We start from the raw sequence: 14,711 nt of genomic DNA on the forward strand, positions 1-14,711 counted from the left end.
ATTAATGCTAGTTATGAGTTACACCTGTGTTTGGAAAGCCAAACTACGATTGTGCTTCTATAAGTCTTTCTAAGTTAAAAGAAAACAGTAACAAAGCGACAAATTCCACTGCTGCTGAGTTTTTTTCCTCTACAGTTTAAGACCTATGTTTTAAAGGTGGTAGCTGATCAGTTTACACAAATCTCACATTACCAGACTGGTTTGTTGGCTTCCAGCAGAGCAAGTAAAGGAAGACGACAGTAGCCATTCCAACAGTGGGTAATGCTAAAGGGCAACGGTTTAAGCACCCATGTATCCACCTGACTTAAGTTACATCATCCACATCTCCCTGCAGGTGTCTGCACAGACCTTCACAGAGAGCACAAAATTCGACGCAGCCACATGTGCTAGAAAAGCAAATGAGACATTTGTTTCACACTAAGGATGTATGTTTTGTACTCTATTGCACATCCTCTTTCCTATTTGTTTTCAATTTTGCTTTCCTCTTAGAAGTTTTTCTTGTTATCAGGAGGTCGCTATCAGGTTTCCACTGTGCATGTGTGGAGCCTGTCTCCGTACACTTACATCTGATTGTGTAAAATAGTGTTTAAGTCCGCCATTTTCAATTTGTGTCCACAGATGAAGAACCATGTTGGAAACATCACATATGATACAAAAAACAGGATTAGTCAGCATGTGTCTCCAAAAAGTACAATTAGCTAAAATAGTGAAGCTACGACTTTGTGTTTACTTTTGATGTGACTCATAGATATCTTAAATGTTTCATGAAAAATGCGATCTCATTTGAAGAGCTAGAAGTCTTGTGCTGCTTTCTCTGATATACGCTGTTTTGCAATACAGAGTCGCAATACCTTGAATGTCTACAACTAATAATTCCCCTGTCCACTCTTTCACCGCTTATACAATGTATACAGAGAGCCATAAACTTAAACTTCAGACACTAATCATTGACATTTTGCACCATAATAATCAGCTGTTGAGTTGTGCACTAGTCATCTTTTATATTACTCAATTGTGATACACTGTTGCTTCAGAAAACTTCACCAAATCAAATTAAACATGATGGCATTTCATTAAGATCACTTTATTCTACATTTATCATTTTAAAATTTGCCAAAAATAAACCAGCAGCTCTAACACTTCTGGGGGAAAAAATGACAAAAAACAGGAATTTTTCAGCTAAACTGGGCTGAACTGCAGGCTGTGTTAACACGGAGCAGAGAGGAGACAAGTATGGAAACAAATTATAAATGTAAGCAGAAAAGAATTAATCGTTTCAGCTGAGTCATTATTTTTCCCAAGTACTGGCAACACCTGGGTGCACTTGGAAAAATGTTACTAATGCTCATTTTCTCTTTATCTTTTTAAATAAACAGTCACATATATCAACTTTTTCTTTTTTTAGGATTAATGGCATTGTGGACTCTTTAGGAGAAAGTACTGTGTACATTTATATCTATATCTAAATTGTGGACATTTTGAATACAGGACATAGCCAATTAATCTACACATTAAAAGTCTGGACTCTCAAATAAAATGGTGCACAATAAATGTTGGAAACTATATCATATAGTTTCCAACATTTATTGTGCACCATTTTATTTGAGAGTCCATATTATGGTAACTTTTAAGACATGACCATAATCTCTGTGAAAGACAGCTGGCACTGACATGTAATGGTGCCTTTCAGTGTCCCTGAAAACACCTGATAACGCTCAGACACCATCTGTGGTAACCGTGTTGGAGACGACACAAATGTTGAAAACAACACATGGATCCTTGATGCTCTTGAAAGTTAACACGGAAAAAAGTTCTCTGATTAGCAATTGAGACTAATGGAAAAAGGTTCTATGTCCCTGAAAGCTTTCAGGCTAATCAATACAGTTTTTGAAAGTCTTCATGCAAAGTATTGTCTTCTATCTTCTATAGATTCTTGTAACTTCTGCAAATGTGTCTCCCATACTATGTTTTTCTAGTTATAAGTGAGAAAAGGAAGACGGCACCACAGAAAAGGCAACAAATCATCACTGGTGTGTTTTTAAAGTTTCACGAAGGATTTAGATTTTGTAGATTTCCCCATTTTCAGTCTTAACGCCGTCAGGCTTAAATTCCTGGGAACTATTTCTAACTATGACTGATTGGCCTTCATCAAGTCTGTATGTGTGCACGGAGGACGGCTGGCATAATCCCCAGCCAGCTGTCAGACGCAGCATCCCGCTCGCTCCAAGCCTTTGAACCACATATCTCCTCCACTTTGGATCCTCATTTGGAAATTCAGGCATCAATTTCTTGTGGTTTTTTTACCCTCTAATACTTTCTTATTCCCTTTAAGTTTATTATCCACTTTCTCTCTCGAATTAACTCTTCTCTCATTCTCTCCGGCTCTCTTTTTTTTCCGCACATAAACATACGGCGTTCAGCTCCCCGAGCCTTCGTCTTTAAACTGTGCCGTTCATTATTAGCTCGGGTTTTATTAATCCCAGAAGTGTGTGGTCTGCCTGTTGACACTGTGGCGTGCAGAGTGTTTAAAACATGCCTGAAGGAACAGCGGGCTACGGCTGACTTCATACATGCACCGTTTAAAGCTGCCGCTGGACTGACGCAAGACAGCGGGGGAACAATCTTCCGGACTTTTCTTGTTAAAGTCATATCCTTTTTAAACTGCTCATAACTCTTTCCACTGCACTGGGCGGATCATTCAGAGCATTTGTTGGACTCTTGTTTGAGAAGTTTAAATTAAAATCTTATCTTGTTAGTCCATCATTCAGATTAAAGTAAATAGCCTGCCAACCATAAAGTTTAATATCTCAGTGACATGTGCATGGAGCAGCCTTCAAGGTTTTGGACGCAGCGCTCATATTTGAAGCATTGCCAGTGACATACTAAGCTGTGATGAAAGGTACAATGAGGCATGCATCCAATTCTTTTTCCAGCCCCCCTAATGTGTTCTGGATTGTGCTGACATGGCGCAACTCATCCAAGTCATCGGACTGCAGCTCGGCTGGCACTGAAAGCAGCGACTTTGATAGAGTGACCCAATTACCCCACAGTTCACTCCATGAACGCCGTGCTGCTGCTGCTGACACGGAGACCTATAATGAGACGGGTCGCAGGTCGAACCATCAGAATAGTGGCGCCATTTGTGTTAACTTGATGTTTAAGGAGCTTCCCGATGAAGTAACGTAGTCATTAGAATCAGACGGAGACTTAGTATAGCACAAAGTTACTTGATGCTCCTTAAATAGATGCCGTACATCTGATTTGGATTATTAAGTTACTTGAAGTGGATTATAATCAACTTAAATCCACAGTCCAAGGAAAAAAATATAAAGAGCCTACTGCAAGAACCCCTAGCATAAAGAGAATCATATTTGATTGACTTTTGCCAGTGATTTAGGGATCTATTTCCATGTATCCCTTGAAATGTCACATATCTGAATAAAATCCAGAAGAAATTTTTCAATTACTGTCTGCCACATACACTGTAAAAAAAGACCTCCATAAAAATACATTTTAAAAGAATGGTAGCATTCAAAAAGAAAAAAAAAGGCAAATATCTGTAAAAAAGCAAAAAATTTAGTAAATTTTTAAACCATAATTACAACAACAACCAAAAGTCTCAACAACATTTGTACTATTTTTAAACCAAGAAAACATTTTTGATGTGGACATTATTGATGCGGCTTTGTTGTTTACACTCAATTTGTAGATTACTACCTTGTTTTCTGTGAATTTATTCGATTTTATTTGTAATAAAATGTTTGTCATTATTATTATTATTTGTATTATTATTAACAAAATAATAATAATGTTTTCAAAACGGAAAACATGTTATACAGTTCAAAAAATATGCATTTAAAAATAATTTATCACTTCTCAATTCCCAATATACATACGTTGTTGTTTTTAAATAGTAATAACATTTTTTTTTCTGATATACAGTAAAAATAGTGAGATTTCACAAACATTGTAACAGAACTGTTTACGGTTTGCAAAAATACAAATGTTTATTGTGAATATAGTTTACAGTATTTCCCTGTGTTTTTAAACAGTTAACATTTAAATTAATGCTTTTTCCTGTGATTTTAATAGTTATTAATTTAACAAAACATCAAACATTTTAAACAGTGTACAGACTGCTATCTGTGTTGGTTGTGCCAGTGCCTCATGTAAATCAGTGTTTGCTCTACTCCAACCCAGAGAATGACACCTGAAGCTGTTTGGCTACAGAGAAAAATGCCAGAAGTATCTTTTCTGCACTTCATTTACAACAATTAGTGCCCAGCAGTGACCTTTGGCAAGTTGACAAGTATCTCTAAACACATGGATATGAAGGCCATTTTTGCATTTTCGCAGTAAAGCTCAAAATTCATTTAAATATTATCAAACTGCAGCGAGTGCAATATCCAAATCTGAGGACGAACAATTTTTGACAAAGCTAAAATGTGTCACTGTGTACCATTATGAATAAAGCACTGTGTTGCTATGGAGATGCCCCGACCTACAAATCACATTCTCCAGACTTAAGGGAACATGCTCTGCCGTGCAACCTCACCCATACAGATTATTCAATCAGGGATCAGATAAATGCTAACAGTCCACTCTCTGTATGATCGTATGTGTTCAAACTGCTGGCAGTTCTTTCATGACAGGTAATATTGGTGTAATTTCAGCTGCTATGTTACTCAGCTGACACACGCTGTGAGCACTATTTCCACAGACCACTTACTGTTGTAATTACATGGGAGGATGAAAATCACATACGTATCTAAGGGATGGCTGCATTTGCGCCTTTTCAACATTTGGCTGCAATACAGGCAAGTGTAGTACTACTCGTCTTGAAGCAGTTTAAACTTGGCATTTCTGAGACTGGACAGCTGTCGGAAGTACTCAAGACACATGAAATCTAAAGAGGACCTGTTGTGTATTTTCTTCTCTATTAAGAAAATTACCAAGTGGTACAGGCATGTTTTTTTTGGTATTATTGTATTGATTGTCCCAGTTTCTTTACAGAGAAGTACCTAGGTGCCTTAATATGAATGTTTGATGAGTTTATACATGTTACAAGTTAACAAAAACTAAACAATAAAAGATGTTTGCTTAATTGACTGCCACACCTGCTTTTATTCTTTCTGTAATGGGACTGTAACTGGTCTTGACAGCTGTGCTAACTTCTCTCCAGTTTTTTCAGGCCCGAGAAACAAGAACTGATCAACAAATCAAGGTCTTCGTTTTCTATGTCAATTTTAGAGAGCAGGACCTACATATGGCTTTGGGGAACATTTTTGTAAACAAGCAAAAGATCCGTCCATCCATCCATCCATCCATCCATCCATCCATCCATCCATCCATCCATCCATCCATATCTGTCTGTCTAGGGTGCCTCTTTCCAGCCATTTTGCAGTTCCTCCTGGGGACCCCTACATGTTCCCAGGCCAGATGAGATATCCAGTTCAATGTCATTTATATAGTAGCAATTCACAACATCTGTTACCTCATAGCACTTCATATAGTAAGGTAAAGTTACAAATATGAAACAGAGAACCCAACAATCTGAAGTTCCCTTCAGATTCCCAAGCACTTCGCCCCAGCAGGAAGGAACCAAAAATCGTTCTCTTTGCCACCTCGACCAGTTGGGGTGAGAGTGAGGATAAGGAGGGTGGGGAAGTGGTTTGGGTGGGGATAGCAGGATAACAGATGGAGACCTGACAAACACTACATAGAAATGTCATCTCTCCAGCGAGCTGTGGATCTACCCAGGGGTCTCCACCCATACGGATGTGCCTGGAAAGCATCTAAGCAGAGGCATCCAGGAATCTTCCTAATGAGACATGATTTCAACGGAAAACAGTTTACTCCAAACGTCCAACCTCCTCAACCTACCTCTAAAGTGGAGCCCTGTTACTCTACAAAGGAAACCCATTTTGACAGCCTGTATCTGTAATCTCAATCTTGAGGACATGACCCAGACCTCCTGACCACAGGTGAGGGCTGGAATGTAGACTAAATGTTAAATCGAGACTTTGCCCTCCAGCTCAATCCAATACAATGCCTGCATTACTGCTGATGCTGCATCACGCTGTCCATCTTATGTGCCATTTATCAATCAATATCTCCAGACCAAGTTCCAGAGAACTCCTTCCCTCGGGGCAGCAACTCACCCCCAACCCAGAGGGAGCAAAACATACAACCTTACAAAGCAATTTCGTAAACAGGTGGTGCTCAGGTTGAAGCTTGTACAGTAAAGAATTTTTACTGGATGTGAATTGAAACCCTCAGAAGAATACAAAACTGCTTCTGGCTTTGCAACATCCCCAGGAATGCATGTTAAATAAAGAGCATGCAGCAGAACTCACAACAGAAGCCACCATTTCACAGCCGACTGCTTTCTGCAACAGGATAATTGGCACAACATTCATCAAGCCGTCAGATGGTTACACTGAACTTAATCTGTGTGTCTGCAGCACTCATTGAGACAAATGAGGAGGAGGAGTCCATAACACTTGAACTGCAAACTGCTAAGGACACCATCAAATCCCTCTATTGTCCATGGGCCCTGGGTAAATCGCTACCTGTCGTCTTTCATTGGGCTCCAGGTGCACATATTGAAGTTGCAGTGAGAAATTCAAAAAGGTGTGGACTGTAGAGGATTAGGGCGAGTGAGAAAAGTCCTGCCATCTAATCCAGTCTTTTTTTCCTCCGACTGGATTTATCTGAAAGGTATAATCACTGACATCTGTGTTTTTCAATCAAGTAAATTCTTAAAATCCCAGATCAACATTTCAGCAAACCCCATTCAGTGAAATCCACGTTGCATGCCAAAGTTTTCACAGTTTCGGCTTTCCTTATACCAACAAAACCAAACTATTTTCCTGGGCCCTATGTAAAGCCAGGAGCCTCATTCATCAACATGTTTGTTTTCGCCAATGACAAAGCAAGAGTGGAAAGAACAAAGACATTATGTTCCTGTAAACCGGGGATATAGGACTCATTTTGTTTTCTCAGTAGCCTGCAGTGCAATCACCACACCTTCCTTTGTCTCCATCTATCACTTTCTAACTCACTCTGTCCTACCTTGTCCCATTCGAAATCTCATCTCGATCTGATTAGGGAGTTAATAGGATGAGAAATGGAGTGCTGGTCGAAACACATCTGGCCCCTCTGCTGCACCGGAGCCAATTTGCATTTCCTTATTGTTTGTGGCTGCTGTGAGGCAGCAGTCAGGTGGTGAGATGTCGGGGATTTCTCATTCTTCGGCTTCATTTGGGGGGAAAAATGTCGATTGAACAGAAAATTTGTCTTTACAGTCTCTCCACCTGACGTCCAATTTAGCATCAACTGACTGGTAGAATGTGACACAGAAGAAGCCAACTCCTTCATTCCCAGAGTGTTTTTAGGGCACCGTTGGTGATAAAAACCAAAAAAACAGATAAAGGAAAGGAAGTGAGAGCAAAGTTTCCCTCTCCCTTGCTCGTTCTGTTCCCCGATACCCCTCTCCCTTTTGTTTTCCCATGCATCCCGAGACGTCTGGCTCATAATCGAGGAAATGATTGCCCCCACGGCTGGGCCCAGCTCGTAACGAGCTCCCTGCCAAGATAACCGTGACTGGGGCAGCAGAGAGGGCATTGCCAGAGTGATAAACGAGCCAGATGTGCTGGTGGTGGCGGGAGGTGCTGGAAGAGGAGGGAAGGTTGGCTCCAGGACCTGAGCGGCTGGCACAAGGACTCTGGCCAGGACTATTGTGTCTGGGCAGAGAGGTGGAGGCTGCTGATGGTATCCCAGCTCCACTGTGTGATAAATACACAAGAAAATGTGACTTTTCGTAATGGCCTTTCACAAGCTTCAAGGGTGATGAAATCTGTCAGACCGTAATGCAACAGACTGGAACGAGTAGCGCTCAATGTCTCTCAAGCTGTGTTTTCATTACTGTGGGCTGTGTCTCTACTTTTTGTTTATACAGGAGCAGACAGAAAACTGGAACACCTGATAATACAGTACAATCCCAATAAACACTACTTGTAAAGTTTGGAATTTTGTCTGTAAATGCAGTATTTTCTTGTCCCTGTTTTCTTGAGACTGTCAGAAATTTGGCCAGTTCAACAAATTTATGCACTATTTGAACTTACTAAGTGGTTAAAAAATGGAGTTTTAAGTTTGTAAACAGTTAAACAACCTTACCGGATTCAGGTACCACACCTATAGAAAAATTTCAACGGTATGTATTTGACAACTAGGACTACATGACACAGGAAAATGACACTATTATTTTTCATTTTCTGTGATGTGCACTGTGATATGAAAAGATGCAGGACATTTTTACCCGACTAATTCAATTAATTTATTTAGAAAGAATTATTAAGTCTGGTATTACTGTGTGATTTTGCACAGGAGTGCATCTGCATAGAAAATTTAAAAATAACATTTTCAAAAAAGCAATTATTTGCTAACTCTAAATTATTCCTTAATTTTAGAGACCAAATATTTTTATTGCACTTCAACATTTAAATAAATTAAGCGCTGCTTTCACCACCATGCTGTGTTACATTTTTGCTAATGCACAAATCTGCATCAAAATGAGACTTAAAATACGGTTCTTTTCCCCTTGAGATTAGAGCATCTCCTAGATGACAGCTAAAATGTGTATAAAATTGAACCCAAAACACTGCACTTGATGAATCTCTGTGTACTGACAGACACTACAAATTACCAATGTTCTCTAAACACCTCACATGTAGGCTGCAGAAGAAGCAAACTAGATGCATGTGCACAGAGAAGCTTCTAGTCTCCACTCAGTTACTACAGTACTGCAACTCTGAAAGGTGTAATGCCAAAAATGACCTTGAAAAGATTTATATAAGGTGATTTATTGTGAGATTTCTAAAAAGAATAGCTCAGTTTGTTCAAAAACCCAGTCATTGGAGTAGAGATTATCAGACAGACTTCTCTAGTAGATCATGGAAAATGAGGAGTTCACATCATAATGTCAATGCTGAAACAATAGATCATACATCCCAATGGATAATATATATACTGACACGAATATATCTGTGATAGGCTAATATGTTGATATACTGATCATGTCATACTCTCAGGCAGAATGTAAAATTGTCTTATATAGGGCAAAAGTTAAATGGTTAAGTCAGTTCATAATGTATAGGAGCATATTTTTCTTTCTCTTTCTTGTCTGGTTTAGATTCACAGTCATGCTGTCTCCATCATCTGCAAATGAGTGACACCTTGTTACCTGCTGTGTAGCTGCTCGAACACACGTTCCTACATGATTGAGTACGATTTGAAAGACAGCTGTTGTTTTGTATCTGCTAAGGTCTAGTGGTTTGGAAAGCCGACACATTTCAGTGCCTCCTGCCAAGCACAGAGGTGAAAAAAAAAACATACGGTAACTCCGTCTCTGATCTCTCTGGGCCACTCACTGCAAGCCCTTTAATAACAGTTGTGGATTATCTTTCTGCCAGAAGCAACTACTGGAGAAGCTGCCCCACAGGTACGGTAAAGCCTCATGCACTTTCAGGTGTTTTAATTTGGATGCTGGCAGCGTAAGGTTTATCATGTCATGGGAGTTTGTACACGACACAAAGTACTACAGGACGTTTGCGAAATACTGTACAAGGTGACAAGGCAAACGGAGGTATTTATAGATGTTTCCACAAGTAGAAAGCACTATAAAAAGATCCTCGCGCATACACGTTGTTCAGAGCCGTAGTGTCCTTGCTCAGTAAACCCAAGGGGACTTTTTATTACGGTAGTTATGCATTTTACGAGGGCCATCATGTTGGCTGAGGAGCAGTTTCTCTAATCAAATGTGGAGTGCTTGTGCAAGGAGCCTTTCCAGTCAAACACCGATTCCCATAATCAGATGAGTCACTGCATCAAGGTTGTCCTCCTCAAATAACTTTTAGTTTTAGAGGTGAAAATGAAGTCCTGCAGAGCTACCCTGCATAGGAAGCACATGTGTATGTTTGAACTGTTTGCTTGACATGTGAACCAAATAACACACCTGAGAGGAATGAGTTATTGGTCTTCTGCCTTTTGCCACCTTTAAAATGAGAAAACAACTCACCCCCAAAATAGCTTTTCCTGCCCAACCTCCGTTTCCCTGAATGCACATGTAATGAGACTGAGATCCCAATTTAGATTTCCTTGCATGAGCGTGTATCTATTTACTGCAGCAAATTGAAGTTGGTGGCAGCATTGCGAGGAAGTGGAAAATTTCCCCTTCCACATACATTTTCTTCCTATTTAGCGGAATCAAATGAGAAGAGGGTTATTGTTCATGCACCCACTGCGGAGTCTGCACAAGCAAACAGCTTTCCTAATTACGCTGCTAATGCAAGACAAACACACAACTCACACACAAACAAAGGCGGGTTAAGTACACACACAAACTTAATCCACCGTACAGGAACCATTAACAGCTGGCTGGCTGAGGTATGCCTCTGAGGGAAGGAAGAGGAAAGTGGTTACAGAGATGCCAAGACAAGAGCAGCACACACGAGCCTTAGAGGTTTGCATTCATTTACCTTTCCTAACAGGAGCAGCACCGCCTGGCGAAACCGGAGTCTCTGGAACACAAAGAGGTCGTACACTGCCGACACGGCCAGCACTGTCACGCCCTGCTCCTTCCACAGCATGCTGGCCGCCGCGCACCACAAGCTGCCCAGCATCCACCCCCAGCACCTGGTGACCGAGCGGCCATTCCCACCGCCACATCTCCTGACCTGGAAGGCCCCATGTGAGTCCCTACGGAGCCCACAGTGCCTCACATAGCAGTGAAGAGAGAGCAAGAAAAACAAAGCAGCTCCGACATCCGCCCTCCCCACCACACCAGCGACTGCTTCAGTGTGCACCGGATGGGAGGCAAACAGTAGGCCCGCTAAAAGGCTCCACAGTCCCCCACCGAGCATCGGCCGGCTGAAGGCGGTGACCAGGGCGGTGACGAGGCCGTGCAGCAGCACATTAAGCAGGTGGTAGCCCCAGGGCCGCAGGGCGTGGAGGGTGTAGTTGAGGCGGAAAGAGAGGGTGCAGAGCGGGCGGAAGGACTTGTGGCTGCCGCTGTGGGTGAGCAGGGTGCCCCAGAAGTCATCATACAGGATGTTGGTCCACGGAGTCTCAGGGAGGAGGTCCTGGTTGGTCTTGATGGCTCGGCTGGAAGAACAAAAAAAACATTCTCAATCACAAAGTCCATCACAACAAATGTTTTCGCCATTAGTTTTCATATGTTATGGTCTTCTTTAACTGATCTGTTTTGGGAATTGTGCTTTACATCACAATGAGAAACACAAGTAGCCATGTCATTGATGTAAAAAAATAGATTCTAGCAGCTTTAAGCTCAATATTTTCAGATTACAAAGCACAAATAGTAGGAGGTACTTCATCATCTATTGGACAACCAAAACCATCAATAATCATAGACAGAGGATTCCAATTAGTCGAAAGAGCCTGAGGACACTGGAAACATAATATAAAAATGTATGGGAGCAGTAAGAAATCCAGTTATTTATTTAACTCAGATCTTTTGTCAATAAATGTAAAATCTTGATAATATCTCTTCCGAGTACGTTTTGAGTTTCTGCCACAATTTTAATGTCTGCATATGAGTAGTGATCGACCGATGTGTGTTTTCCAAGATCAATATTGTTGCTGATTATTGGCACTCATGAAATTATCAGTATTCGGGATATTTGGGATTGATATGCATTAAATGTAATGTTTTCATAGCATGTGATAGCAGAGAACCTGTCATTCATAAATAGGCTTCTTCATTTGTAAGTGGGACTGTGTCTGAATATGAAAAATAGAAACAGGAGTGACTAAATTAGGACGCTCTCCTCTGTCTCTATTTTCTTAATTGTTCTGTCACTTTTATTGCCCACTAAGGTCCTTATCTTAAAGCATTATTAGTTATTGTTTTCCAGGTTCTGTTTCAGGTTAAACTATGGCTGCCTTCTAACTTAGCTGCTAGCCGTTAGCATAGCATTAGCCACTGTGAGAGCTGCTCGTTTCCTGGTTTGTGGCAACGGCTTGTGATTATTGTTGAGTTCAGTTTGCACCTTGAGACATTTCTGAGACCATAGAGTGACCACAGACATAAAATAAATGGCTGCATATGACCTGAAGGTGCACATTTAACTTAGCAATAATCGGTCAATAATTTACAGATACCAATAATTGGAAAAATGCAAAAAAAAGTATTGGCCTCAATAATTGGTCTATCCCAACTTTCTGCATATAAGTAAGCTTATTCTAGCAGCTTTAAGCCTGATAGTACTGGATAAAGTATTTTAATGTCTGTAAATTGGTGATTTATTTGCAAAATGTTTTTGTAGGACAGTCAAAAAGCATCCACCTCCATTATGCCTATATCCAGCACTGCCTTATGTCCAATAATATATTTTCCATCTTGCTGATGATCCACAGTGAAATTTAATGCAACGAGGATGCCAAATGTCAGAAACAGGCCACAGAGTCTTTGATTAAACACTCAGACGTGTGCACTGTTGCTTCCCCTCCACACACACAGCATGTACATATGTCCCAGGTACCCACACACACACACATGGACAGGTGGTTTCACACCCACCGAGGCTGCTGTCGACTCTCATAATTAGCAGCTCATTACCGGGGGACACGAGCTCCGTTCGTGTACACTCACAGACTGCAACAAATGAGGCTCACCGCGGGGATTAAGAGTGATGAATGGGATGGGACGGTCACTGGAACGTCTCCGAGCAGTGTGGGAGAATTCCCCACAAAACGCTGTTGTTGTTTCTTTTCGAAAGTGGTTTTTGATCAAAGATAAAGTCGGCTCGTATCGCGCGAGGGCTGTCAATAATAAAAAATATCAGCATGTTTAATTTCCCTGGTTCTAGACAGGCTGCTGGAAGTGGCAGAAAACTGGAAACAAAGCAAAAGGGAGGCGGTCAAAGGAGGGAAACGTTGTCTGAAGGGTTTCCCACACATTGTTAATATCTGCATGTTCAACTTTGAGTTGAATAGAAATTGAACAATCTGAGTTGCTGCTGCTTAAAATCAGTCACCTTGCTACTTTGTAATTTATTTTTTCTATATTTAGAGATGTAAAAAAAAAAAAAAGTACCACCGAGCTGATGAAAGAATCCCAGACTGCAGCTTCAGAGCTTCATAAAAACTCCTCTCAGCTGTAGGCAATGAAATTTGACAAGCAGACGGAGGCTTGATCAAATTGTCTTGAAGGTCCATGTCACTCTAATCATTTTAAATTCTTATTAATAAAGGAAAGTTAATGCAGCATTCCAAAATTTGATGTTCAAAAATAGGATTCAACTCATTTTTTCCAATCTACCATGAACTGTTGGCAGACAGGTGTCACTAAAAAACACAATCTGACAGTGTGGGATAAAGGGAGTGGAAGTACTGCATGTGCTTGAACCTCTTTTTTGTGAAAAGCAGCGTGTCTTAGTGCTCAGTTCAGATTCATAGCTCACAGAGGTGAAGCAGGTTTGACATAGTGAGTTTTTTTCTGGTTGAGCTGGCACAACACCTAAAAATACATACATAATAATGGGTATCATCACATGGGTTATCACTTTCTTTGTTAACCTATTTTACTACATCAGGTTCACATAAAAAGGCCCATTTGATGCATCATTTGACTCTTCTTCTGCACCAAATGGACCCCTTTCAGACTGCCTCCTTTCAGTCAAGAGGAAAAGGTTGTTATAATGGAGAGATATGAAGAATATAATGTGCATTATGGTAAAATGCCTGCTTTTCCCTGCAGTCTGCAGTAAAATCCAGTTGCTTTCCTGCATCAGAGAGACCCTGCAGGCTTGGAAAATTACACCTATGGCAGACAGATCAACTCACAGTACGATTAATGAAGCCTGTTGTGCTACAAGTGCAAACTTATTTCAACAAACCGAATTACAAGCTAAATAAAGAAGGCTTAATAAACTTTAATAGGCTGCACAGTGAGAGAGAAAGAAGATAATTTGATGCAATGTCAAGCATCACTACGGGCTTTGCACGCTCTTGATAACACAACCTAATGAGCACCTACAAGGTGCAAACAAAGGGAAATCTCACTATGGATCACATTACAGTGCAAAGAAACTGCAGCATGCTGTAGGAACAGACCATAGGAGGAAACGTGTATAATTTATAGCTTACAGAGAATCAAAAGAAAGCCAAACCAACTGGTCTGCCAATTAAAAGCAACTGAGCCGAAAGACAATGAGTCCTACCAGCTCGTCCTATCCTCTGAGGACAACACAGCTCACGCTGCGTTTTTAATTACAGATTTTATTTGCATACTGCAACATGAAACCTAAGCCGTTTGTGTTTCCAGGATTTGATCACACCCAGTGGTAGCCTCCTCTCACTTTCTCTCTCCTTCTTCTTCGGGGTTTGATTATCATGAGCAACGTTTCTGTGTTTGTGCAGCAGAGAGGGAAAGGGACAGCAAGAAGGGGGCCAGTTGGGGACTTCCTTTGTCTGGAGACTGTAACTAAGAGCTGGGAGGATAAAGAGAAAGGAGAGAGAGGGAGCCGCAAGTTGGTGAGCAGACAAGATGAAAGGCGGCAAAGTAAGAAAAATCAAATGGCAGAAATTTGCAGGTGTGAAAGCAACGACTGCTCCGAGAATTAATTTCAGTGTTTTTTCCTGCAGGCCTAAAGCCCTTGTCATCGCGTGAGTCGTAAATTCCTCCATTTCCC

At 40.9% G+C, this 14,711-nt stretch overlaps 1 protein-coding gene across 4 annotated transcripts in view; it reads right to left on the reverse strand.

Annotated features, from left to right (window-relative positions):
• tmtc2a (transmembrane O-mannosyltransferase targeting cadherins 2a) overlaps nucleotides 1-14,711 on the reverse strand; it is a 94,052-nt gene that overhangs the window by 31,322 nt on the left and 48,019 nt on the right. For all 4 annotated transcript variants that reach the window (XR_007946835.1, XM_022206722.2, XM_051959266.1 and 1 more), the window contains one exon: nucleotides 10,539-11,163. Coding sequence is in view for 3 of the 4 variants with exons in the window: in XM_022206722.2 (XP_022062414.2) it covers nucleotides 10,539-11,163 (625 nt within the window). In the remaining variant the exon portion in view is untranslated. The remainder of the gene's footprint in view (nucleotides 1-10,538; nucleotides 11,164-14,711) is intronic.

The sequence above is a fragment of the Acanthochromis polyacanthus genome, chromosome 1, assembly GCF_021347895.1.
Source record: "Acanthochromis polyacanthus isolate Apoly-LR-REF ecotype Palm Island chromosome 1, KAUST_Apoly_ChrSc, whole genome shotgun sequence".
Classification (NCBI taxonomy): domain Eukaryota; kingdom Metazoa; phylum Chordata; class Actinopteri; family Pomacentridae; genus Acanthochromis; species Acanthochromis polyacanthus.